The sequence below is a fragment of the Poeciliopsis prolifica genome, unplaced genomic scaffold, assembly GCF_027474105.1.
Source record: "Poeciliopsis prolifica strain line A6 unplaced genomic scaffold, Auburn_PproV2 SCAFFOLD022, whole genome shotgun sequence".
Lineage (NCBI taxonomy): Eukaryota > Metazoa > Chordata > Actinopteri > Cyprinodontiformes > Poeciliidae > Poeciliopsis > Poeciliopsis prolifica.
The window spans coordinates 2,650,749-2,677,823 of NW_026562397.1; the positions used below are offsets into that span (position 1 = coordinate 2,650,749).

Here is a 27,075-nt window from a genome sequence, read left to right on the forward strand (position 1 = left end):
TCAAATTTATGGTTAAACAAAATATTAAACTGAAAATACAGAGCTAGCTTTTTTTTTTTCCTGCTTATGAGGAGAAAAATAAATGAGGCTTAGAGGTCCAAACACAATTATCAACAAAAGCCAGAACAAAGACTGAAACAGCAGAAAAAGATCAAAACATGCCCACTCATGCAACAAACACACACGTTCTAGTAAACACTTCCGCACTCTCTTGAAATGTTAGCGACATATGAAAATTTGCAGTTGGGTTTTAACCAAAACCTCAAGAGACTGCTACAACCACACCCAATGAAAAATTAGTACAACACATGCATGCATGAAGGGGTGTCGGTGGGGGTTATCGGGGGGAGCTGCCACCACTCACTGCCTGCCTGAACAGATGCGATATGCTTTCAAACATGCAATCTGTTCGTATGAAACGGTGTAGACAGAGGGAAAAAAACACTAAAACATTGGCATGAAGACATTCCCCCCACCTTCGTCCAGGGTCTTGCCAACTTTAACGTCGCTGTCTGTTCCCTGGAACTCGTTGAAGAAGGGGCGGACTTTGAATTCGTACGTGACGCCCTTCCGCAGCTGTGTCACGACAGCGCTGTCCTCTCCGGGGGTCCGGACCTCAAACACGGCCCATTCGCTCCTCTGCTGGCCCTCTGGCCTGTACATCACCTTGTAGCCCTGGACGTACTGAGACTGCTGCTCCACCTGAATGAAGAAAACCAAGATGGAGTTGTTTGCACAAGTTGATTTTTGCCAAATTGTGAACCTTATATAGTGGACCAGCACAAAGCAGTGCATTATTGTGAGGCAGAAGGAAAAGTGATACATGGTTTCTATATTTCTCGTGAATAAAAACCTGAAATGTTTTGACCTGCATTCATTTGAAACTTTGCACAATGAAATCAGGCGTTTTGGGATTTAGGCGTTTATTATGTCAACCAGGTGTCCATCTCTTTTTTTAACATATTGGTCCAACGATATTTATTTCCACCTAGTTTGTTTCTGGTTGGTCATGTGACAGACAGTATATCCCTAAGGGTCTCTTTGGAAGGGAAGCTTGTAAAGCTGCAAAATATTCATAAATATCTGATTAACATCAGATATTTTTATCGACCCAAATTTAATATTAGCATCATGTTAAATCCTGCACTGAATAAGATCAATTCATCACATGGCCTGCATATTGACTGAGCTTGTTATTAGGTTTTGGAAAATAAGTCATACAAAAATCTTAGAGTAAATTTGTTTATTTTTCATCTGTTATTTGTTACTGTGGATGGTTTAGAGCAGTTACTGTTTAGAGCTTGAATCATCTTCCTGTATGTGTTGAAGTTACAATATCTCAGTCAATACACACTGTGGTAAAGGAAAAAATGTTTTTGTGGCTCATTTCTAAAATTATTAAAATTTTCCACCTGCAGCTTTGATTCCAGCATGAAATTCTCCAACCCATATGAGTCAATGACTTTTGACTCCTGCTGAATCCATATGAACACCCAAGCGTTACAGGCTAACCATAACCCTATCCCTCCATTTGCAATATAAAAAATAAATAAAAACGAAAACCTTCTGTTCCACTTAACATGAACGCATAACTTTTGCTCGTCTGTCACATAAAAGCTCCACAAAATACTTTGTTGTTCTAGTGCTGCAAATTGTGGGAAAGTTTAGCAATAGAATTAAAAAATGGTGTCGCGGAATAAATAGGAATCTGTGCAACGATAGACCAGGCAGAGGATGAACTGGGATACTAATTCATCACATCACCCATCTGTTTATCCAGATTCCTCTTTTTGACTGTGTCTATGCACCATTTGGAGCAGCAGTGATTTGTGCAAACCGCACAATGAGGTCATTGGCCAAAGGTTCCTTCAAGTCTGGAGCTGGTTAAATCGAGCCCAGACTCTCGGAGCTGCGTGTCTCATCCTGTCCTGCTCTCTAATGCCTGCCGAAGTCAAACATTGGGGGAAAATCCGTCCAGGAAACACGAGGTGTCGACGCTGCAAAATATTCAGCCGCATCCGGCGTAGCATAAAAAAGCATAAAAGCAAAATTAGGCCAAAATTTGTTACTGTAATCAATGTGTAATAAATCTTCGCAGCAGAATTTATGAAAACAAACCACTAACTGGAGCGATGATATCCCTAGGGGTCTCTTTGGAAAGGAAGCTTGTAAAGATTTTACTGATTTCTTTATCTCTCCTGTAAGAAATATATATATATATATATATATATATATATATATATATATATATATATATATATAATATATATATATATATATATGCAGCCAGCTAAGGTGGTTTTTATTAGGCGGAAAACTGTGGCAAAGGAAAATGTAAAAACCAAGAAATTGCCCAATGGGAGTAAATGTATCACCGCAAAGCAAAGGGAAATGGTGTCACTTAACGACAACGTCAGGCCTCCTCGTGACATGTGTTTCTCTGGAACATTCCAGAGAGACAAAGTAACCAGAGGTAGTGATGTTTTAAATCAGTCTCGACATGTCAGAGTCATTTTCACGTTTTCCTCAGCGGCGTTCATCACTCACGGTGGCACTTCATAACACCTGCGACCGGAGGGAAGCGGGGGTGAACTTTTTTTGTCAACAGAGAAGAACGTTTTGACCATTAAGCAACTCATCCAGCAGGTTAATGTCTACTCTGGGGAGGTTTTGTGATATTGTGCGTGTGATCGGGAACAGAAGCCCATTAGTACCTCATATTCAGTTTTGTAGCACAGCAGAAACGCCACCATAAGCTCCCAGCTGTAGTTCACTGCCTATCCGGTTCCACATCTGGGAGCCATTTCCACCTAAAGGCATGGGCCTGCCATCTCTTCCCTCTTAGTCGTATTGTTTTAACAGTCGAATGTTTCCAATCTGACCGGGCACGGACTGGCACGCTACACCACTGCTGCTCTCAGCTATAAGGCGACTGACTGAACTCGGAGGTTTGGTGTAGCTGGAGTGAGAGAAAAGAAAATGCTGCAGATTCTTCTTCAGGCGGATGCTAGATGAACACTGGGATCTTTTGCAAAATGCTTTCTGCAGTTTGTCTTCTGCAAGGGGGGACTTGTATGATTAGCTCAGCTAAGCTGCTTGACAAAGTGAGTATATCAGGATCACCTGGGAGCCTTTGGAGACCAGATGTCAAATCCATTCTGGTTGCAAATGTTCAAGGAAAAAAACAGATGCTGGTGAAAGTTTTACTGCGGAAAGCCGCCACTCACCGTCCACTGCACCCTGACGGAGGACGACGAGAGGATGGTGGGGTTGTGAAGGTGGATGACCACATCTGCAAGTTCTCTTTGGATCTGTCGATGGTCCACGCCCTGGCTGGTGGGAGGGATGTCTGTGTGGGAAAAGCACAGAAGTCGAATTAGCTGAAAGTTATGATCAGATTTACAGACAGAGTACAGCACAATCTTGTACACAGTTGGGCCCGGTATAATTTTGTAGACGATTTTGAAAAATTGTACATCCACGAGACAGGATGCGGCACTACAAAAAGTGATGCAGTGGATTTGCTGGGCCAATCGGTGGCACTGCAAAACTGCCAGAGAATAAGACAAAAAAAAAAATAAAATGTTTAAGAGAAATGGAGCTTCGACGTCATCGTTTAAAAATAGCCGCTGCAATGGCCATATGGAAACGTGAGACTGGCATTCTGAAATCTATTGAACCCAGTTTCAAGAATGATTGTTTCTTGGTCTCCCAAGACACCGAATCCATGCTGATACAGAACCTAAACATTTTTTAAACTCAAGAACATGGTGGGCCACTGGATGACTGCTGGTTAAATAGCGACCCTACTGCCGGGCTTAGCAAGTGTTCTGGTGGAAATCCGGATTTTATATTATTATTCTCCATATCTACACGGCGTACAATCAAAGTCAAATTCCTTGTTTGTGCACACAAATTTTGACAAACAGACCCAATTGTGATTCTGCGTAGGAAGAAGGAAGTTCTCGCCTTGCGTTTTCACTGCGTCCGAGATGGAACTGGGATCACTGAGTCCGTAGGCATTGGCCGCTCGCACTAGGAAGAGGTAGACTGCGCTGGGCTTCAGGCCCTTTAGCACAAACGACTCAGTTTTCACATGCTCTGCCAAGGTCTGCCAGCTGCTGCCAGATGCATGGCTGTCAACACACAAGGGAAGTCATTCAATCGAACAAGAATCTCACAGACATCGGTTTGTGCGTAAAGTGGCCGATGATCTTCACCTGAAGGCCTCTATGATGTAGGAAGTGGGTGTGGCTCCAGAATTGAGGTTGGGTTTCCAGGATAAGGTGATGGAGGTCCGGGAAACGTCTGTGACTTCGGGTTTTGACGGAGCGCTGGGGATCAGGTTTGGGTCAGTCGGTCTGTTTGGCTGGACGGGGGATCCAAATTCTGAGGGCAGAGCAGAAATGAAAGGAAGCGTTTACGTAACTTCAAATGATTTTATAACACAACAGATTTTCTCACTGTCATGATTTTATTTACCTTGAACTTCCAAATAGGCTTTCCATGAAGCCTCTCCACTGGGAGTGGAGGCGATGCAGGTGTAGGTACCGGTGTCACCAAGCTGGAAGAGAAGAGGAGGAGGGATATTTGGTTAAATGCAAATTTTTTAAACGAGTCCAACCGTCGCTACCCTCTTCACACCAACTTTCACCGTTTTGCTTATAAATATAAAACCTGCCACAGGCAGCTGCCTGCCTGATGATCTCAGTGTCGTCTCTTTTAAGACAAAACTGTTTGAAAGCAGCTGGACTGGTCAAACAATGAAACACTTAGTCAAATGGAAAAGAATTACATACTAATGAGAGGCTTTTTCTCCGTCACACCACTTTGTTCTAAGAACTAAAACCAACTGCTGCTCTGAACAACTGATGTGGCGACAATTAGTGCTGTGGTTTTACTCTGATCACACGGATGGTTAGAAGTTAAGCCTAAAAGCCGAACCTGTCTGAACTAATGTGCACCATGAAAGTATTAGGAAGAAAGTTTATTTACATTGTAATTGAAAACTACAGATTCAGTTTGAATTTTCCTAATATCTGTTGATTTATAATTTGGCATGTGTTTTCATAATATAGTTTGAAAATAGGAATCTGCAGAACAAGTTTAAATTCAATGTGTTTTTTTTTGGGCTCCACAGTAAATCAGATAATATATATTATTGGTCTGATGTAACAGTCTAATTGTAAATATCTTCATTACCTGTTAGCAGAAAATCATTATTTAACAGAAAAGGAAGAGAAGCAGCTGGACAGGTCAAAAGCTTTCGATCTTTCATCCGAGTGTAAATCAATGTGTTTCACTTGGTGATAAAGTTCTTGATATAAATTTTCAATGATAATTTAATTCCCTCAGAGCCAAAAGCTCGTGGCCAAGTTCTGGATTGATATGCGACCAATCAAATTGGTTGTGTTCATTTAAATTGCAGATTTCTTTCGTCAAACCCACATTTTAAGCGTACTCCACGCATTTTCAATACTTGATCTGGGAAGGTGACTCCAGAAGCTTTGTGGTCGGCTGTTTTCCAGTGCCAAAGCAGGTGAACACGACCCAGATCCGATTTTGTTTTTTGCCCATATTCAACTTTTTCATTTCTGTCTCAATATCGACAGAATTTCAATCTTTTAACCCCCTAAAAAAGTATGATTTGTGCTAACCTGGAAACTGTAGGTTTCCAGGTTTTTGCCTGGAAACCCACAAACATGCTTATGGCTCGATCTTTTTCTCATCTGACCATAAGCTTTTCTTTCAAAGGGATTTGGCTCGTCTCCATTAGATTGATGGCTGATTGATTGGAGTTGTCTTGGAGTTCCAGTGATTTCCGGTTCATGTTTGATTTGGTGGTTGTGGTCTTTCCCTGAATCGGTTTCTAAATGTGCTATTGCTAATGTACTAGTATATCTATTCTGCTAGAAATCTAATAAGGCAAACAAAAGCAGACATTATTAACCAAAATGAAAACACTGTTTTCACACTGATGCATTTTCAAGAACTCTGTTAACTGTAGGGAAATCCTCTAAGACAAATAAGTCTGCTCTGCTTTGTCTGTGATTTATAATCTGCTAAAGGCTACTGTGCTGAGCAAAACTAAACTGTGGAGAACAGAGATAAATTGTTTGAATAATATAAAATCATGTCTCCTGGCTGTGTATTTTTTGGTTTGCCAGGAAGAATTGCAATTTGATCACAATAACACTTACAAAACCACATTAAGAAAATAAATTACCCCAACGTGTCAGAAACATCTTCGTTAAAACGTTGTCTTGGAGATATGACAAGTTCATTAATGTGAAGTGTTTCCTCTGCCTCAGCTCAGACACTTCGCCTCCTGCCTGCCTCGCGACGGCGTCCCAATCACGGCGCAATCTTGTCACAGCGAGACACGCCAGCATTCATCAGAACACGGCAAACTGACGTGAACCCTGACCTGCCGACGCCTCAATCTCGAGGAAACGTCGGCAACCCTCCCCCCATATGTCTGTCTCTCTGCCCGGGAGCGCTCGGCGTCACGGGTTCTGCCGTGGAGCCTGAGCATACGGACACACACAAGATGACACACACCGAACCCGCTGCTGCTGCTACTGACTGACTGACAGGAGCTGCACGGTGTTCAACTTCACAGGCTCCGTTTCAAACCCTCGACAACTGACTGACAGTCCACTGAGAGCCGGGTGCTGGCAGAAACACATGCTTTATTTACCAACCAGCAGGGGTTTGCCAAGCTCATTATGGGGAGAGCATGGACAACTCCGAAACCTCCTGGAATGGAACTTGGAATCTAATAGAAAAACAAAGTGAGGGTAAAGTTATGTCTTATACTCCAAGAGGAAAAAGTCTCATTTTGGAACTTGGACTCGGGATGTGTTCATTTTAATTAATAGTCTTTTAACACGATACATTTTTTAGCGCAATTAGTTGCATTTGTTTCTCTCAAGCTGGAACCTTTGTTGCGTGTTTCTGGTACGCTCATAAACCTGAAGGACAAGCAAAGTCTTCAAATAAACAAAGCTGCTTCTGGGCCCGGTGGAGGTCCATTTTTGCTTCAAAAATGATCTGCTGGAACGCTGGAAAAGAATATTGTTGTGTTCAAGTTGTGCTGAAAGGAGTTTGCAAAACTCTTCAAACCTAAACTAGCATCTCGACGCTGCAGATGTCTTTCCAGATGCTAATGTAAGCTTCCACATGACACATTTGGTTTCCATAACACCTCCATTCAGAGGCCCAAGAACCCAACATGTTCTAGAACATTCTAGCTCTTTTTGTGAAACACTATAAAACTGTTGCAAGGCTTGATAGCTCGTGTTGACAAATCATCTCCTTTCATTTTAACTCATGTAAAGGTATTGAGCAACAGACAATCGGCAAATCTATCACTGCACAGCAGATAATGACATACACCAAAAGATTAACAGGGTTCCACAAAAACTGGTTCAATTTATTTCTTTTTATTTTTAAGTTTATTTGATAGGGACAGACACACATGGACATAGGCAAACTGAACTATGTTGTGTCCTGGTGTTTGTGTCATAGTGCAATATCAACAGCTAATTCGCAGCATTTGTCCCTAGATGAGCTTTTAAAAAGTACCTCTAAAAAATTGAGGCGATAATCAGTTAATATAGCACAACATAACGTTGGCAACATCTACAAACATAAAAACATAAAAAATGGAAACAGTTCTGTTTTGACATAACCAGAGTTTTCTTTGTTTTTTGAACGTATTAAAACTGGTTTCGGACTTTAAAGTGATGGCTCAGGGAATGGGAATGGGAACGCTGCATAGAATTTTGGAAAACAAGGTATCATTTTTCTTCCACTTCAGACGCACATAAAATCCCAATTGTCATCTTGAACCAGCTGCCTTACCTTTGCGTATCGTATTTGTAGTGCCCCCGTGTCCAGCTGTTTGACTCTGGAGTCATGTGTGGACACTAAAACGCCGTCCTTCCTCCACAGGATGGTGGGTGTAGGGTTACCAGATGTCACACAGCTCAGGACCACGGTTCCGTCCACAGCCACCGTTTGATTGGTGGGCCCCTGTCGTATAACTGGTGGCGGGCGGTCTGACACAACTGGGGGAAGAGAGGAAGGAAAACGGGCAATTACGAGAAGCCGTGGAAGCTGCTAATGTGGTGTGGCCAGGTGAAAGGAAACTGGGATTCAGTCAATTATATCCAGCTGGGGGGAAAAGCAAACACAAAAAGTAGAGGAGAGTGGGATCTGAACAAACAGAGAGGAGCGACACGAAAATAGGAAAACAGTGGGGATCGTAGGAAAGGAATTAAGTTCAATTTTTAAGAACTGGATGCAATTTTTGTGTTTAGTTGTTGTTGTTTTTTTATCATTCAGCAGCAGGCGTTGATGTTGGGCAAATAATTGCTGAGAATTCAAATGAAAAGCTTAGTTTCTTTTTCGATCAGGAGCCTAGCGGAATGCATCAGAGCGTAAGCCCCCTCCCCTGGGTCACAACAAAGAATAATAAAAAATAAAAGCTTAAAAACTCATCAGAACACATAAATGAATTAAAGCAACGATGCTGAAACTCTTCCCAGCTTGCTTACATGATTTATGGGCACAGAAATTATGTGAATTAAAGGAAGTAGGTAGGTTGATGTAAAAAAAATAAATAAAATGTCTATGTCTACTGATCTTTTGGCCTGCTTGTTACGATTCAATCCTCAACCAAATTTTAATCAGATCACCTCAGTACATAGTAAGAAGCAATAAAAGATGTTGCTTCTTACTGATGACTTTAACCAGGGGGAAAAAAATATATATATATTCAAACCATTCAGGCCTTATGTGAAAACGTAATCGCCCCTTAAACATAATAGCTGGTTATGCCACCCTTGGCAGCAACAACTGCCATCAAGTGCTTACAGTAACAGGCAATGAGTCTTTTACATCACCATGGAGGAATTTAGGTCCATTCTTCCCAACAGAATTATTCATAATTCACTGGTGTCATCCAGGACGTTACCAAATGCTTCAGAAGGAGTCATTTAGACTTTGCTTGTGTCTTGAAGTGGTTCTGTCTCTCTTTTTGCTCAGGTTCCCATCTGCTTGAGCACTTAGAAACATTGAATTCATTAGAATTGGTTATTTCTGCCACATTTTAATGTTTTTAAACAGTTCTAAACTGATGAATTAACTTTCAAGGTTTGTCTTATTTTTAAAGGGACATTCATAGTTCGTCTTAATTTTCCGCGTTAGTGACTGATGTAACCAGACATTCCTTCTGTTTATCTGGTTGAAAGGAAGGTAATTGCCTTCTTATGCAATCCCACTTGATTCTCATCACCCTGCAGTGCTCCATCTGGAATTTCTCCCATTTAGCCGAATTCTTCCAATGAAATTCCAGCCGGTCCAATCAGCAAACAGAAGGGCAAGTAGTCAATGAGGACTTTGGCTTTCTGAGCTGTTTTAGAATTGCAGTCTGCATGTAGTTTGGCAACGACAGAAGAGGAAATGAACAAAACCGTTCAGTCCACGTTGGAGACGCTTGCAAATATTGGACAGCTGTCCAATATTTCAACAGCCATTCAGCTCAGCACTTGTCATATCACCGTGGAGGATGGTTATTTACAGTGCACACAATTTCTGGCAAGCTTGAACCGGTGCATTAAATCTGAGAAACAATGATTAGCTAAAATTGAACGCTTCCAGCAATCAACCATTTTTCAATAACCAAGGACCCAGACCCTGCAAACGAAGCAAAGTGTAGAAGAAAATGGGTTTTTAAGTCTTTCCAGATTAATGTTCACACCTTCTCATCTGTTTTTGATGTCTTTTTAAAGTTTTTAAATCAGAAATGTTGTGTTTGCCTTTAAATCTACTTCAAAATGTCAGGTCCTATTTAAGTGATTTCTTGACAATATCAGTTCGGCACTAATCTTCCCAGGGTTAGGGAAGTGACACTGATGCAAAAACATATACTTATATTTTAATCTGTACATTGTTCAATTTTAGTTAAATGTGTGAAATAAGAGAGATGTTTGAATAAAAAGTAAAAAGCTTGCAGATGCAGCTACAGGATAAAATCTGTCACATCTTGGTAGTTGGAATGCCTCAGTCCATGAAAGACGAGACGCAAAGGAGGAACTTCAGTAAATTTCATTCACTGTATTTGCTCTGTGCCGTGTGCAATTCATCAGGTTTCCACGTAGCGTTGCCTCCGTCTCTCTTGTCATTATTAATATTCATAGCCCTACTGATGACCAATGCTGTCTACTCCTCTGATTTACTTGCAAATTACATTCACAGAGGGAAGCTCAAATTAATAGCAAACACAGTAAAGCAACATATAATGATGTATTTATGTGTGCATAGATCTTTGGAAATGTGTTGCGGTGTAATTTGCGGCTGCTTTGTCTCCACTTTTGTGTAAAGGGGATGGTACAATTACTAAAACATTGTCAGCATGACCTGTTATTACCAGATCTGCCTGCGGAGAAGTGTTGGCCTCAGAGTGGCCCGCTCACTTTAATAACTGTTATTATTATCCAGAGAGCAGGGCAGAATGAGAAACAGGAGAGCAGCCAGGGAGATAGAGCGTTCCATTGTAGGCCTTTAATGAGGAGGGACATTCTGGTAAATGAGGGGATGAATCTAGGTGTGTCGTAGATGGAGTGGTGGCTGCCCAGATATCTGTGGGACCGGTGGAACCGAGGCCCGGCTCGTCCACGCGGCCGCCGGCGATTGGCTAAGCTGCGTAATTAGAGGGGCCGGCCCAAACCTCACCGCACGGCCGCAGTCTCCCGACGTTAGACAGCAGCAAGCCAAGCATGGAATACTGAAGGAGACATTAGCCAGCATGAAGCCAGAGCAGCAAGAAAGTGAGTCTTGAGTCTGGATGCAAAGGCACCAGAGAGTCTCAACCTCCTGACAGGAACAGTGGGAACAGGCCAGACCAAACCTCACAAACCTCAACACGGACTGTAATACACTTTAGAGCACAACCACAACATTACAGATGAACAGTGTTATGCTCACAAACAATAGATCCAATATATTAACTTATCTTTCTGCGTTATTAACTCTCTCCCACGGTTTGCTGTGTGTAGACAAGGTCTGTATATAAACTGTCCAGTGGTGTGTCTCTTGTTTTCTTCAATAACGGCCCAAAAAAAAAAGAAAGAAAAAAAAACCGCTGGGTAATAAAAGTATGGATTTCCACTTCAGGATTTAATAAAATACAAAGTTTATTTGCAGAGAAAAATAAACTAAATCTGCTTTGTTTGTTCAAGCTGATCCAGCAGCATTGGAACTCCTTGTAACGAGTGTGTCTGTGTGTGTGTGTGTGTGTGTTCAAAATGTGTGTGTGTGTTCAACTCAGATTATCCCAAGTTATAGTACAACTTGGGAAAGTTCTGTCAAACAAATGGTGGTGTTGAAGCTAAAGGGGTAGAAATCTATGTGTTCATGTTGGGATTTGTCCATCTGAATAGTTTCTGTGCATATTTACAGTGGTGCACAAAGTGGATATCCTCTATAAGCATATGGGCGCCACTCTGAAGAGGCGCTAAAATGATGGGAAAAAATTATTTCTAGTTGGAATTTTCTGTACTCAACAGATGTTTGTTCATGTCTAAATGAAATTGTAAGTGAATAGTAGTAAATAATATAATATAATACTATATGCTATGTGTCTGCATTAGAGGTGTGCCGATTGATCGGCCACCAATTACAATTCCATGAAAAAGTGTATGATGGGTGATCACCTATCACCGTCTCTTGTTGCCGATCACCAAAACCGATCACATTTCACTTTGCAGCCTGTGTGTGCAGCTGATCTCTTCTTTCCTTCACACTGCAAGCGCGCAGCAACAAATCCTGTCGTGTGGAACTATAACGCTCAGAGTACATCGTTGTGCTACTGCATATTTGCAACTGATAAAAGGAATAATGGATGTAAAACTAATAATTTTGGTTGAATTTACAGTAAAGTTTAGAAAGTAGCTAAAAGAGAAATGGTTTCCTACCATCAGTAACCTCAAGCAGGGCCTTGGTGATGACACTGCCAGCGATGTTCAGAGCCTGGCAGCTGTAGTATCCCATGTCAGAGCGCTCTGCGTCTGTGATGGTCAGATCCCCGGTCTGAGATACAGAGAACCGGCTGGAGGGTTGAGGTGGTTGGTAGGAGAACAAGAGGTTCTGTAAGGAAACCAGGACAGAGGCTTTGGATAAAAGCAGCACTGATGTGGCATGATATTGATCCTACCAGCCTGCATATGGTGCTTTAAAAAGGATAATCTTCACTTTAACTTTTTCACACAGGGATCCGGATCTAACTGATGGGCCACATCATTTGAAATGTATTGTCCACACAGAATTGGTTTCAGAAAGTTTTTTATCTGCATGAACCTGCAGATAAAAACAAATCAGCTGTGCAAAAGGTCTGCTGGTCAGATTGCTTCACAACAACCACATCTTCCTGTGAGGAATTAGACATGGCACCAGCAGGTTCAGTTGGTTGGACAGATATGTTGGTGTAACTGCTTTTAATTAGCAGTTGCAGGTTGGCTTTTAAAAAGGCCAACCTGCATAAAAATGGATTTGTTTCCCCACATATTTGGCTACCTGTGGACTAAGCCTGACACGTTAAAGTATTTGGTGTGACTTTGCATGAATTTGACAAACTAAAATTGTGAAATAGTTGCTTTTGTTTATAATTAAAATCCCCTAAACAGTGAAAAACAAATGGAAGTCCAACACAATCAGTAACGTTTTTGGCTATAAAGTAAAAAATAGCTGACAACATTGCAAATGAAACTGAAATATTTAACTCTTTGCTCCTCTTTTTACCTGACTGCCTTCCCTCTGCCAGAAAATGGCCGGCTGTGGGTTCCCAGTGGCCTCGCACTGGAATGTCACCGTCCTGCCAACTCCAACCACCTGATTCCTCGGTCTCACCACAAACGCTGGGGGCACTGCAGGACAGTCGTGCCATTGGTTAACTCCGGTTTAGGCAAACATACTACAACATCACTACAGCACAAAAGATACCATCACACACATTCAATATTATTTGAATGGAAGACAATAGAAATTTGCTTGTATTCAAATTTGCCACAGCTTGGTTTCCAATGTCTGCATTTCAAAGCAAATTAAAGAGTGTGGCATTTAAAGCTAAAATATACACACGATACATGTACTAAATATATATATATATATATATATATATATATATATATATATATATATATAAACAATAGTTACTTCCCTACTGCTCATTTACATGTGCAAAGCTATGGAGCAATCAAATTTACATGGAAATGGGGAATAAATTTGAGCCATCTGTCCATGCTGACAACTTCCAGTGGTGTAGGCCTCACCAGAATGCTGTGTTCATGCATCTTAATGACAAATTCTAGCTCAAATAAAGAGTGCTGTTACAGCCAAATACCAACCATGCAGTTCTGTGGTGACTGGTTTAATAGGCTAAACGTACTCTGACTGTGTCCTCTAACACTAAAACCTATAAACAACCTGTCATTGTTAAACAGAAACTGAATATATACAAGAATTTAATCTCAAAACTGTCACCGAAGATATGAACACAATTTTTTAGGTGATGATTTTTTATTTATTTATTTATTTTTTTTTTTTGTGATGGGGTGTTTAAAAATGGGGGAAAAATTAAAAGAATGAAATGATGCAGCATTACCTTGGAGGCACAAGATGAGCATTTTTTTATTTTTTTTACCCTCTAATGTCCTTTTGTCCCCGTTGCCCGTGACAACAGAGACATAATTCCTGATTGAAGGGTGGAGAGGTGATGGGTGAAGGATGGAGGGGGGGTTGTGACACCTTCCTGTCTCTGTCAGGGTGGTGAAAAGGTGACGGGTGACATTTCAACTTACCAGACACGACTAAAAAGGAAACAAAACAAAAAACAAAATGCCACAATGAATAACCAAATAATAACAGCATGACAACAAATGAAAGATCAGGAAAAAAAAAACAGCATGATGTCCAAAGATATAAATAATCATATTGTTTTCATCCTGTGGGAACAAAATAGACATGTTTCATCCTTCATGCAAACCCGAGAGACAGACGCATTAGGTTGGGTTTTCAGGATACAAACAAGAAAGCATTTACGTTTCTTTTTTTACTACAGTTAGGATCATCTAAAGCAAAAATACATAATTTATTTAGATGAATCTCATCAATATAAATAGGACAAAATGATTTTTAATGTTATTTTTGTAACCACACTTTTTTAAAGTTTTGCCACAAATTCACCACTGAATTTTGGTTTGAACTTTGACTGGACCGTTCAATCCCACATACAGCTCTGGAAAAAATGAAGAGACCACTGCAAAATTATCAGTTTCTCTGATTTATTTTTTTATAGGGACAAGTTTGAGTAAAACTTACATTATTCTTCTATTCTATGAACTACTGACTACATGTATCTAAAATTCTAAAGTTACTAATTGTAACAAGTTACAATTAGTAAATTGTTACTAAAGCAACAATTTAGTATTTATTTGTAAAAAATAAAAGTTTTTTTATTTTTAAGACCTCACTGGGTTGCTGTATCTTAGTTCCTGAAACACAGCTTTGCATATTTAAACCGGGTCTATAAAAACACAAGGTGAATGTTAACTGTCACTCACTGGCCCTAAATCCCCCTCTGGCCAATCGGTCACCTTATCTAATCTGTCTGCTTCAGCGGCTTCCTCAGAAACAAACGCTGGCGGTCAGAATAATGGCCAAACCCTTCCTCCTCCCGCTGCCTATAGCTGGCCTTTAAAATGCAGATAAGACTCACATCAAACACTCCCGACGCAGGACGCTCAGGTCTATCTGTGTGCTAGTGGGCCTAGATACGGACCATCCTGAGACACCCCTCACACCCACATGCAAACACACCCTCCCTTTATATAACCATTCATATGTGTCTAAGCCTTTAATGAGGTAACCTAACCTCTCCCATGTTGCTTCTGATCACAGTTGCAGACCAGGAGTGAGAAGAAAGCCTGAAATCTGAACCGGCTGAATAGTTTCTGCTTCCTGTTGGTTTTTAGCACAGAGGGAGATGTTCTGTTAAAGATTCTGACATGTTTCCATGAACAAAGTCCAGTTGATTCCAAATTCATAACAGCATTGTTTGTCACAATGGATAGATAGAAGAGAAAGAGATGAAGAAATAGATAGAATGTAGGGGAAAATGGATGGATGGATGGATGGATGGATGGATGGATGGATGGATGGATGGATGGATGGATGGATGGATGGATGGATGGATGATGGATGGATGGATGGATGGATGGATGGATGGATGGATGGATGGATGGATGGATGGATGGATGGATGGATGGATGGATGGATGGATGGATGGATGACAATAAAACAGGCCTAAATTCTGGAAGAAAATATTTATATGTTATTTCCATTCTTTTTTCATACTTCACAAAACCTAAAAAATGTTTGGATTAAACTCTGTGCTGATCAGACAGAGGAGGAACCTTGTTATCAATAAAACAATCAATTAGAAAGTAGAAATCCCCAACACCATGGCCTCCATCAGGAGCTGGGCTGTAAATGAAATGTTTCATATAATCCATTGATCGCTGTAACAGCACGCTTTAGATGCTCCATCTCTCATCGGAAATAACAGTTTAGTGATCAGGTCAGATGAACACAAAAGCAAATCTGTAGTTGAGGTCATGATGGTAGCCTTGGGGGTCCAGTCAAAGGCCATCCCGCTACATGTGCTTATTCTTGAAAATAGTCTCCCGTCTTTATAAGCTTTGTTTAGCTTGTATTCTATTAAAAACCTTTTCACCCAAACAGGTTTCACCATTTATCACCACTAGAACAACACAACGTGTGCTGACAAAAAAAAAAAAGTTCCTCTCATTCACACTCAGCTGGCAGCAGCTCCAAGCCACCATCCAGTCCCTTTACATGGGCTATTAGCAGCACTGCTCTGGGGACCGTAACTCTTTTCAAGACTTTCTCTGCACATAAATCAGCGCAAATAGCAAAGTGAGCCAGCTGAGAAAGAAAATAACACATTGATTTTCAGACTGCAACTGTCAATGCAGTCTGAACAATTCATTTATAGAAACATGGTATTTACTGATAAAGCTTAATTTAAAAAAAAAACCACACACACACACACACACACACGCGGAGCAAACATTATCTGACCGCGCCAGACGCAGAAAAACTTCCATCTAATTTTGAAACGGTTCGTATACGATTACCGAAAAAAAGAGATCTTTGCCGTATTCTCATGTGGCTTCGATTAACGGCTTCACAATGAAGCCATAAATACGGAAAGTGACTTGGTTGATAATGTGTTGGTTCAATCAATCACATGAATATTTTTCTTGACATATTTATAAGTCCAGAGGAGTAGTAGCTGGCTGATAAACAAGCATGAGAAACAATAATTCACTGATTTGAGTTTGTTACGGGAGCAGAGCCATTTGAAAGAAAAATGGCCCCGAGAGCCACTTCCATAGTGTTGTCTTTGTTCACTGAGAATCTGACCACAGAAGGTGAGAGGAATCCCCTCTGAAGCGTGCAGCTCTGGAGGCTCGCGGTGTTACCACACGCCTCCTCAGTCTTCTCAGACAGCTAAAAATAATAAAACATTTTGGTCCTAAGATGAGATGAGGCAAGATGTTAGATTTGCAAGAATGAAGCAAAGTGATATTCAGCAGTATTTTTTCAGAAAACTAAGAGTGTCTGTAAAAGATTTACAAATCACTGTTAAGATAAACACGGCTCTGGGAAGAATGAAGAGTCCACTGAACTGAGTCCCGTTGAAAACCTGGTTATTCCACCAAATATTGATTTCTGAACTCTTCTTGACTTCAAACATTAGTATTGTTGTTTCTTTGCATTGCTTGAGGAGATTTGTTGTCAGTAGTTCATAGAATAAAAGAACAATGTTCATTTTACTCAAATACAATACATCTGAGAAGTAAAATTGGGTAAACTGATCATTTTGCAGTGGCCTCTGAACTTTTTCCAGAGCTGTAGATGCTGAATCAACATGTGCATTTGAAGAATCCCACATATGATTTTTTTTTCTTTGCTCTGATCTTTAATTACTCTTCCAAATGCACCAGTATGAAAATTTGTACCATTATCTATATCCATTATTAATATTGCTTTTATAGCCGACAGCTGATATTTACTCATTTTATAAATATTTCACAACCTTTTCAAGAGCTTAAAATAAAAAGCTGCTAAAGCTGCTAAAATACTGCTGATGCATCTGACTTCATCACTGCTTGAGTTAAACTCCTCACAATCGTTTGCTACATCCCTATCACTGTCACATGACCAAACAAAAACCACATGACCGACCTCGGCCCCTCCCCCATTCTGCAACAAGATGGAAATAAGTGTTGGTTGTTAATATCATCTCAGTTTTATTTACTGGACTGATACAGATATTAATGGCAATATATCATATATCCCTAAGTACTCTAAGAATGTTAAAGTGAAGTTGATTCCAAATAATACGTTTATTATAAGAGAGTCTGATGTGTCATGATTAAGACTGGTTGACGGTTACCCAGAGTCATGGCGTTCGTACACTTTGTGCAAATAATTACTATGTCGTTTGTCATTCTCACAGTGGAAGCATTTTCAACACTTTGGTAGGATTAGGACCACTTTTGCGATGGGCTTATGACGAAATAAATAAAACTCTTCTGAATTTTTCTACACTATTTTAAAATTCTTTAAACACAACTTGCAAAAACAACAAAGGAGATTCTTCGTTTTCCAAACAATAGTGGTAAAATCTTGAATTGTTTTTATCCAAAGCGTCTGTATGTTTTACCTCTGAATTATTGTCATTCTGCAGGTCCTCTGTCACAGAAGCTAAGCAACAGAGCCCGACTCTGGAGATTTGATGCAGGCTGACGGCGGCGGTCGCTAAACCGACAAACTAAACTGTTGCTCCCCACATCACAGGTTTCTTCACTACTACAGCGACATCCCTCTACCTATACATCGTCCCTTCTGCTTTGGCCCATTTAGACCTACAATTACCCAGATTTTCTTTCCATCCCTGTGCCCGCGTCTGTAATTAGAAGCATGTCATTTCCGAGCGTGGGACTGTGGCCCGCTTGCCTTTAATTAGCTGGACTACTCTCTACCCACAGCCTCGCTGGCCTCTGTGTATCTCGGCCTGCTTGAACTTCACTCTGAGGAGAGAGTGGAAATTGTTCTGGGCATCAGTCAGCATCTGATTTAAACAATATGATTTCTGCCATGCCATCATTTTTTTTTAAACATTCCTCTTCATAACTGTGGCAAGAGTTGTCTTGGCTGAAGTAAAGACAACTGAGGATTTGCACGATTTAACTCTCACCAGATTGCAAGTTGAAAGGCATGATGTATGAAGAAAGAAAGGAAGGAAAAAAAAGAAAGTCCGTGCTTTAGTACGATCATGCAGACAGCAGGGAATTGCCCTGAGGTTAGGACATTTAATTTCCACTGAGGACAGGGGAGGTTTTAGCATTTCAAATATGATTCTAAGTCAGGAGAACAGCTTATTGAGCCATGCATCAATTCAGTTCCCTTTCATTAACTAACCTTCTGTCAAGGGAGGAGAAAGAATGGGGGAGAAAAAAAGCAATAAGAGGAGATATATTGACGTACGTATTGGCAGGTGGACCTAATCTTATGCCTCAAACCAATCTAAGGTTTGGTGTCTTACTGAGCGAAGTGGGAAGTAATTGTAAAGGGTAGCCATGTGAAAATGAGCTATTCGGGTTTCCTTCTAGGGGGTTGGCAGATGAAAAGAGATGCCTTGTCTCTTTAAATTTCTGCTGGTGGTGACATTAATATGACTGACCTCACTGCAGAAATTTCTCTTCACCACCACCAGCCCTTCTCCCCAACTATCGCCCCCAGCCCCAAATCCCAACCCGTTCCGCATCAATTGTGAGCCAACCCTCAAACGCCGGCATTCGCCCTCACCGTATCCCCTCTGTCCAATCCTCGTTCTTTGTGCTCAAAGCTTACTCCCTTCTTCCCTCCCCTCTTGTCTCACCAGACTCCAAACATTCCCATTAGTTTTGCCGTTAAATGGCCCCAGTGTTCCCCTGAGTCTCAGGAGACTTTTGGGGGGGTGATCCCACCCACCTCCTATTTTCCCTGAATGGTTTCTTTCTGAATGTTCACACTCTGTGACCAGCTGCTTTATAGTCCGACCGTGTTAATAAGAGGTCCAATTGAGAGGGCCACAGGAGACACACACATATATTCCATTGGTTCTCGAACGGTACTGTAAGTCTGAAAACATGAGGGACGAAGTGCCTCTAGAGAAATACTACTTGTATAAGGCACATTAAATCGATTGGTGCTGAGCTCCCATGTGCAATAGCTCTACAACCATTATAGATTTTAGGATTCTTTTTTATTAGAAATCAATCAGCTAATTGAGAGAGAGGAGAGTTTAAAGTGATGATCATATAGTAGCTATGCTGGTGGCTATTATTGCTTTGTAGCTGGGCTAAATTACTTTTCAATCAAGCCGCACTAAAACTTAAAATGGAAATGAATTTAGAGCGGCTGTCCAAGGGGCTATTAATAACACATGTTGCAAAGCCAAATCAGGGTAAAACTTTAGACTTATACAGTGTTATTGAACCGTAGTGTGGCCTACCGTGGACGGTGAGCGTGGCTGAGGCCTCCGCCTTCCCCACCATGTTCTCTGCCACACACGTGTAGGAACCTACGTCAGCGGAGATCACGCGGCGGATCTTCAGGGTGTGGTCCTCACGGATCTCGTATCTGGATATGTAAAGGCCCAGATGAATAAAATGTTCGGAAAGCAGAAATAACCCCAGGCGCAGGCAAAGGGATCAAAAAAGGAGTCTTTGCTTGGATGAGTCATACCGTCCTTTAGGGAGGTCGCCGTCGTCTTTCCTCCAGCGTACAGTGGGAACTGGATCACCACGAGCCTCACACTTAAATTCCACACTTTGGTCCACTAAGACCACAGTGCTGCTCGGGCGACGCACAAAGCTGGGACGCTCTGCAGAAAGAAGACAGGAAATCAATAAAGCAGACATCCATCTAGCTATCTAGCCATTAAGCTAGCTGTTTACCACTGTGAGTATTATTATCATTCTGTGCACTTAAACCCCTCAAATAATATAAACAAAAATATTAACAAATTTCATTATTTTTCCATCCGACTATTTTACTAGGAACTACTTTTGAACTTTGTTCACTCGTACCTTTGCAATATACTTTCCCTCTCTTTAGTTGCCTCTTTATTCTACCGTCTTAAAATTTATCTAGTAATTTGTATAAAAGCGCATAATAAAATAATTTGAAATTCCTTTAGTCTGAAACAACATGTATATTTTTACGGAAAATGGCCAAGATTAGTATCAAATTAATTAGAAAAATAAAAATTATTTCTGCTCTCATATACACATTATTAGAACTACTATTAATAGAAATTTAATAAAACAAAGCAGTCTTCACTAATTGCTTTCTGGCACCTTTTACCAACAAAATTCCTCAAATTAATTTAAAAAAAGAGCATTTTGTCCACAAAATAAGGTTGAGAATCTTTTCACGTAAAAAAAGACATGTTCAGAAGTAGAAGAAGACACAGTAGTGAATGTATTGCAAATAGATAAAACCAAGGCAGAGAAAGGAAACACCTGGATGTGTTACATTGTTTATAATCACAGAATCCTCTATAAATCAAAACCCAGGATCAAATATCTTCCAGATGACACCTGACCTAAACTAATACTCACACTTTGTCTTATCCACGCATCCCAACAGTTTGCAACTATTACAAAACTTGATGCAATGTTCATGTAAATTTAAGATAAAAATACCTAGAGTCTTATAGGTGCTCTGATGACAGCATGTGATGTATTACGAGCCAGTTAGTGATGTAATTAGGAACCTTTGCTTTGTTCGGGGCCCAGATGAGTATCTGGGTCAAAGGTGACTCATGTGAAATCTAGTCCAGCTGCTCACAGACAAGAAGCTGCAATAAGCAACCCAGGAACCCGGTTTATAGAGAGACTGTGAGTCTTGTCACACTGTGGGCTAAAGGTCAGCGACATCATTTTGTACCCTGCATGTCAGAGACTAAACATCTGGACTTTGTTTTTACAGCAGATAAACAAAAAGAAGAGAATTAACCAATGGGTTGGCATGCGGCAAAGAAGAGAGAAACAAAAAAAAATAGAAGTTTAATTACCCAGAACCGTCAGTTCAGCTATTTCACTTTCACGCTCTCCGACCATATTTGTGCCGACGCATACATACTTCCCAGCATCACTCTTGCGGGCATTCGTGATCATCAGCTTGCCTCCACGTATCTGAGTAGATACAAAAAGGTAATTAGAACCTAAATGTGGAGAACAAGAAAGTTACACTGTTTACCATTGACATACTATTGACACAAGGAAAAAAAAAATCCATCCAATCTGACTGATGTTGATCTGATTTGGAAAGAAGACTGGACAACAACTGAGTCTCTGGACGTGGAAAGCTGGTAGTGACATATGATAAAAGACATCAACTAGTAGCGAAGGTCTTTTTTTTTTGCTTTCTGCTTTTGCCAACTTTGAAAACATTTAGCACATTTTGTTTCATCTAAATTCATTTTTCCAGATAAATTCTGAAGCACTCATTTTCTTTTCTGTTTTAGTTTAATAAAGTCAAGACATTTTAAACATGTAATATATAATGTCAAGATAAAATTTTAGGGTAGTAATTTTTCAAAAGCAGATATAATTTGACTTGAGCGCTAATTGATATTAGCGTTTTAGCATTAGCTTCAGCTAAATACCATGTTGCTATTGTGCTTTTGCAACAGCAGAACTGATGTTTTTGTTTAGTTTATTAGGGTTAGCACAGGAAACCCTTTAGCTTGGTCCTGTCTGCTAATAAACACAACAATGTTCAAGTTGTTTGTGTAAAACAATTTGAAAACCATTTATCTTTTTTACTTCCTGTTCAGTCACAAACTTCAGCTTAAAGGACATGTGACAAAATGTGGAAAACTTCAAAAAGTAAGACAAGACAGTGTACACAATAGCATGCTAACAAAAATATATTAAGGATGTGATTACAGCAGTTTTATATTTGTCCTTGTACAAACAAAAACAGGAATTTCTTCAGCTTCTTCCTATTGTTGGCAGTCAGTTGGCCTGTTCCTCCTCAGGGTTAGCCATTTAAAAGACTCAGTCCCTGAGGTAACACCTGAGGCACTGCTGGGACCACAAGCACTCCTCCAGTCATCTCAAACAACTCAGACCATCATTGAACTGGGAACACTTTTGAGAGCATTCTTCTTGGCATCAAGTGAATGGCACAGACACACACACACCCGCTGGTAAATGTGTGTTTATCCAGGTGAACATCATGTCTGTTATTTCCCAGGGCTTTGATTACAGGCCAGAGGAGATGCTTTGTTCTCAGGCAGTCAGAAAGGCATCGCGGGGCCCCGGCACAGGCCCATCAGCAGCCCTGTGAGCTGACAACCGTGGCAGTCGGTACAGACCCAGACAATAGCATGGTGTGCCAGTGATCTCTCTGCTCAGATACAGCTTAAGGTTTTAAATGCACACATCAGCCTTCAGGAGCAGCTTTACCTCCTGCAAGCATGTAATCGATATCCCCATTAGAAAAGCACTGACAGAGAACCTGACACACTATATCACAAAAGTCTGATCTGCCCATGACTACCTTGTTAAAACTCCATTGCCGGGATGATCCCACACATTCTGTGATGTCTCAGTTGATGTGCATCACATCACATTATGTATCCATGAGGTTCTTTTGGCTGTCCTTTAACAATGGGACATTCTGATAAAGCCACAAACCATGTGAAGAACACGGCAGCAACTGAGGAAGGTGGTCTGTTCAAAACAGACAGAAATCAACATGTTGGATGCAGTATCATGTCGCATAGCTAGTTTTCTTCAACATTTGAAGCAAAGATGATGGAGTTAAATCTAGGGAAGTCCTGGCAGAAAACCTCAGGGTACAATAGCCCTTTCATAGGGACACAGCTTCAAAAATAACCAGATCTATGATGGAAGGGATTATAGAGGGACTTTTCAAATCCAGACCTTGAGGCCTGGAGTCCTGCAACTTTTAGATGTGCTTGCTTTAAACACACCAGAGTCAAATACTGAGATCATGAGCGGGACTCTGGAAAACGTGACTGTTTATCGAAGAGATGATTCAGCAATTTGATTCAGGTGTGTAGGATGTAAAAGTGGCAGGACAACAGCCTTGGAGTTCAGGATTTGAAAACTCCTGGCTTTAAGTGAGGAATGTTATGTTAGAACGGCCCACATTTTATGACCTCCTGATGAATCTACAACACAGCACTTAATATGCCCATGAGGTCACCATGATTACGCCGATGACACACTGTTTCCTAACTTGCCACAGATGCTGCCATTTAAAAAAACACCTGCTCTAAGGTCTTTCTTGTTTGTTGGTAGACTGCAAACAGGGTTAGGAAGGGGGCACAGCAAGCATGTGGAACAAGGTGCTTTGTACAGATGGAACCAAAGATGAACCTAATTGCTCTTTTGGCTAAAAAAAAACCAACAGAAAAACAACAACAACAAAAAAACATGACACATCAGTCTAAACACAACACCAACACAGGCAAAGATACTATTGGTTTAAATCTTGAACAGCCAACATTCTTCTGACATCTCCATTAGTCTACATGAGACCACTTCACATGTTAGAATCAGGAAACTTAAGACTGATTAAAGACAAATCTTATGGTCCGGCGGTATTCCTCTGCCCTTCACCCTCTGTTTAAAATGAATAATAAAGCAGGAGACAGACAGGTTTTAGAAGACTGGCTTATTTAGGGCACCCTGTGGAGCTGGAAAGGTTTGAAGTATCATTATGTTACTGTTTGTTTGAGGAAAGGCTTAACAGCTAAAATACTGTGACAATCACAAAGGACCAGGGTCAGGGCGGCTCAAAGAGCTCAGAAAGGGGGTGTACCATGGTTTCCACAGGGCTTTGGCATTAGGATCACCTTAAGGCCAGCCCATTCTGATTCTTGCAACTGCATATCTGTAGTTTCGGCATTTCCCCCAGAATACGTGGAGAGCCAGAGCAGCAGGAACCCTGAGGCTGGGCTAAAGACGATGAATGTGGTGAATCTCTTCTTTTTCCCCTATGCACACATTCTCTTCTCGCAGCGCACAAGCCTGTCGAAAGTCCCAACAATCTGACTATTATCCCTGCATTACGGGGAGACAGCTCTATCCTGCCGCCTTTTGTCTCATGTCATTTGGCATTGTTGATAATGTGAAACCCCCCACATGCAAAATCGTGTTTGTTCAAATCCACACAGCAGTTCATTTTCCAAGCATGTTATTAGCCACAACAATAACACAAAAGGAAGGGGACAATGTGCTGCTTTTCTGCCGTTTACTATGCTCCTGAAAAGCTCTAGAGCAAAGCAGACATTTGACAAGGTTTAAGTGCTTGGATTTTTTCTTTTCTTTGTTTATTTTTTCCCCCCTCTGCCTTGTTCCTGATAGACTAGTTCTGCAGCCGTGACTAGCAGAAGCAATATGTGGCTAAAAGACATTACTTCTCACGTCGCTGTGGGAATCCTTTCAAATCTGTCTGTGCGGGTAGCACAGCATCCATAGCCGGTGTGTGCTATGCTACCTGGTTTGTCTGTGCTGAGATGTACAGTTTAAGCTGTATGATGACCCAATGAAGTTTAGTGTGAACGTAATTAAGAGATTTATGTTTGAACCAAATTATTAACAAGTCACATTAAAACAGACGGTAAACATTTCAACAAGGTATGGTTAGCAGGAGAAATAGAACTTTTTAAAACACAATGAACAAATGCACACACAGATTGACAGAACATTTAGTATGTCACTTATAAAAAATGTTTTTTTGCGTATTTTGTTAAAATTTTAATGTCACATAATGAGACACAATATCTTTGCAGAGCAAAGGAGAAGATCTGAGCAGCATGTACACAAGGTAGATTGACAGTGCTTAGACCCTCCTCCTGGCTCTGATTGGTAGTTTCCTATGTTACGATGCATTTGTTCAGATGACAGCAGGACCACAGGGAGAAAGCTGAGGAGCTTGATTTTTTTTCAGATTGTCTGTAAAAAAAATCACAGACAATTTGTGATTTAACTGGGTAAACCCATTTTAGAGCAGCATATTGAAACTGACCAGCAGAAACTCTGATTGGGACAAAATATCTCTCCCAGTCAGGCAAAATGGGCAGGAGAGATTACAGCATCTAGTGAGTGAGTTAAGTTTTCAACTGCTTTTGCACACAATTATCTTAACGAAACGAAATACCAATACTTAACTGGTTTAGATGTGTGTTGAGGGCTAAAAATAATGACCAGAATGTCCTATATGACATACCATCCATGTTCAAAAAAGAAAATCCCGTCTGCAGGTGGTTTAAGACCTTGGTAGGATCACCAAGGAGACCGCACGTTTCAGCATGTTGCAAAGGAGAAAGAGTGAACTGAACAAAGCGTTAGCATGCAGGCTGGCTGAGAAGAACCCCCTATAACAATCTCAGCTGTTCGTCCCATTAAAACAAATTCCAACCTCCTCCCTCCCACGTCCAGTCACCAAATTTACAGTAACATAAACAAACTCTGGACGATGTCCCATGATTCTCCCAATTCTGCTGACGTGGCATCCAGGCAGCCACCCATCAGCACAGCTGATTACACATTTTCAGACGGTCAAACACGACATCTAGCAGGCCGATTGAAGAGGTCGTCAGGGAGCACAGCATGTTTGATGGGAAGTTTATGGTGAGCAACAGCAGCTGCTCAGAGCCTGCAACCCGCCGCAGGCTACAGAAGAACAATTCAGTGTCATTTGGCCAGCAAGCAGCGGTGGCAGCAGTATTCACAATCTTCATTCAAAATATGTCAAGTGTGACGAAAAAAAAGAGATAAAAACAGAGGATGTCAACAAATTATTGGGTTTAAATGGAATAATAATAGTTGAACAAAGCATAAAGAAAACAAAGAAGAAATACTTCAGAAATGTAAAGTTACTGTTTTCCACTTGGGATCGGGCAATGGCCACCGCTGAGAGACTGGCAAACCAGGTTCATGATGTTCTTTTTTATATTCTACCAGATTAAATAAGACACAAGAGATGAATAAAGCCATCTCACAAAATGCTTTCATGTGTCTTTCCACCACGTCTGCAGTGACAGATCAAGCATGATATATACTTCCCTTTAACTAGATTTCTTGCTCATTTCTTTCAGTTTTGCTCTTTAGCAGCAAAGCATGGTCTGCTAATCTTTCACGGTGGCTCTTAGTGAAAATAAACAATAGCTGCCTTGTTTAGGAGCCTTTTTAAACTCAACTGTTCTCATTTGAGAAACTGTTTACAGTTCTTTGCTAAAGACAGTTTGTGAAACAGCAATCATTCATCAATTTGCAGCACAAATTTGTGCTTGGTTGAATTCTTGGAAAAGAAGATTTTAAGAAAACATCCTCTTTAAATTAATGAATACAGAAATTCTGCTCAGATCGTTTGTAAGTGCACACATGGAGCTGATTGATGAAAAGGTTGCTGGCTTTGCTGGTCTTTTAATGAACGCTGTTTGCAGAAAGCTGTATGGATTCTACAACTGAAGAGCTGCTGAGTAAAACTTTCTCTCCTTTGATTCCTCATCAATACAGCCTAATCAATACAAGAGTCCTGACTAATGAAACAGGACCAACTGTGACCTACATTAACAAATCCAAAAATAATCAAACTTTTCAGCTGAGGATTTCTTTTCCCTCCATCACAGGGTCATCAAAACGAAGATGCAACAAGAAATTGGCCAGAACAGTGTGATGGCGTAATTGTTACTAATTGTGACTTTAAGGGTGTTTTCACATCTGATAGTGACCAGAAACAGATGAAGGAAACAACACATAAGCTCCGAAGAAGACACTGAGCTCAGCTTTCTTCAAAAAAGGTAAAGAAAAATGAAGTGGAGCTAAGATTTTGGCGGTTGTAGAATTTCTTTTTTGTCTTGGTCAAAACACAATCTCTTTCTCCTGCTAGTAG

At 40.7% G+C, this 27,075-nt stretch overlaps 1 protein-coding gene across 4 annotated transcripts in view; it reads right to left on the reverse strand.

The window, feature by feature from the left end:
* robo1 (roundabout, axon guidance receptor, homolog 1 (Drosophila)) overlaps positions 1-27,075 on the reverse strand; it is a 300,678-nt gene that overhangs the window by 32,443 nt on the left and 241,160 nt on the right. For all 4 annotated transcript variants that reach the window (XM_055045468.1, XM_055045470.1, XM_055045467.1 and 1 more), the window contains 11 exons: positions 21,215-21,335; positions 19,882-20,020; positions 19,649-19,776; positions 12,805-12,929; positions 11,982-12,153; positions 7,867-8,072; positions 4,483-4,564; positions 4,221-4,389; positions 3,970-4,136; positions 3,228-3,349; positions 477-702 (listed from right to left, as the gene is read on the reverse strand). In XM_055045468.1, coding sequence (XP_054901443.1) covers positions 477-702; positions 3,228-3,349; positions 3,970-4,136; positions 4,221-4,389; positions 4,483-4,564; positions 7,867-8,072; positions 11,982-12,153; positions 12,805-12,929; positions 19,649-19,776; positions 19,882-20,020; positions 21,215-21,335 — 1,657 coding nt within the window. The remainder of the gene's footprint in view (positions 1-476; positions 703-3,227; positions 3,350-3,969; positions 4,137-4,220; positions 4,390-4,482; positions 4,565-7,866; positions 8,073-11,981; positions 12,154-12,804; positions 12,930-19,648; positions 19,777-19,881; positions 20,021-21,214; positions 21,336-27,075) is intronic.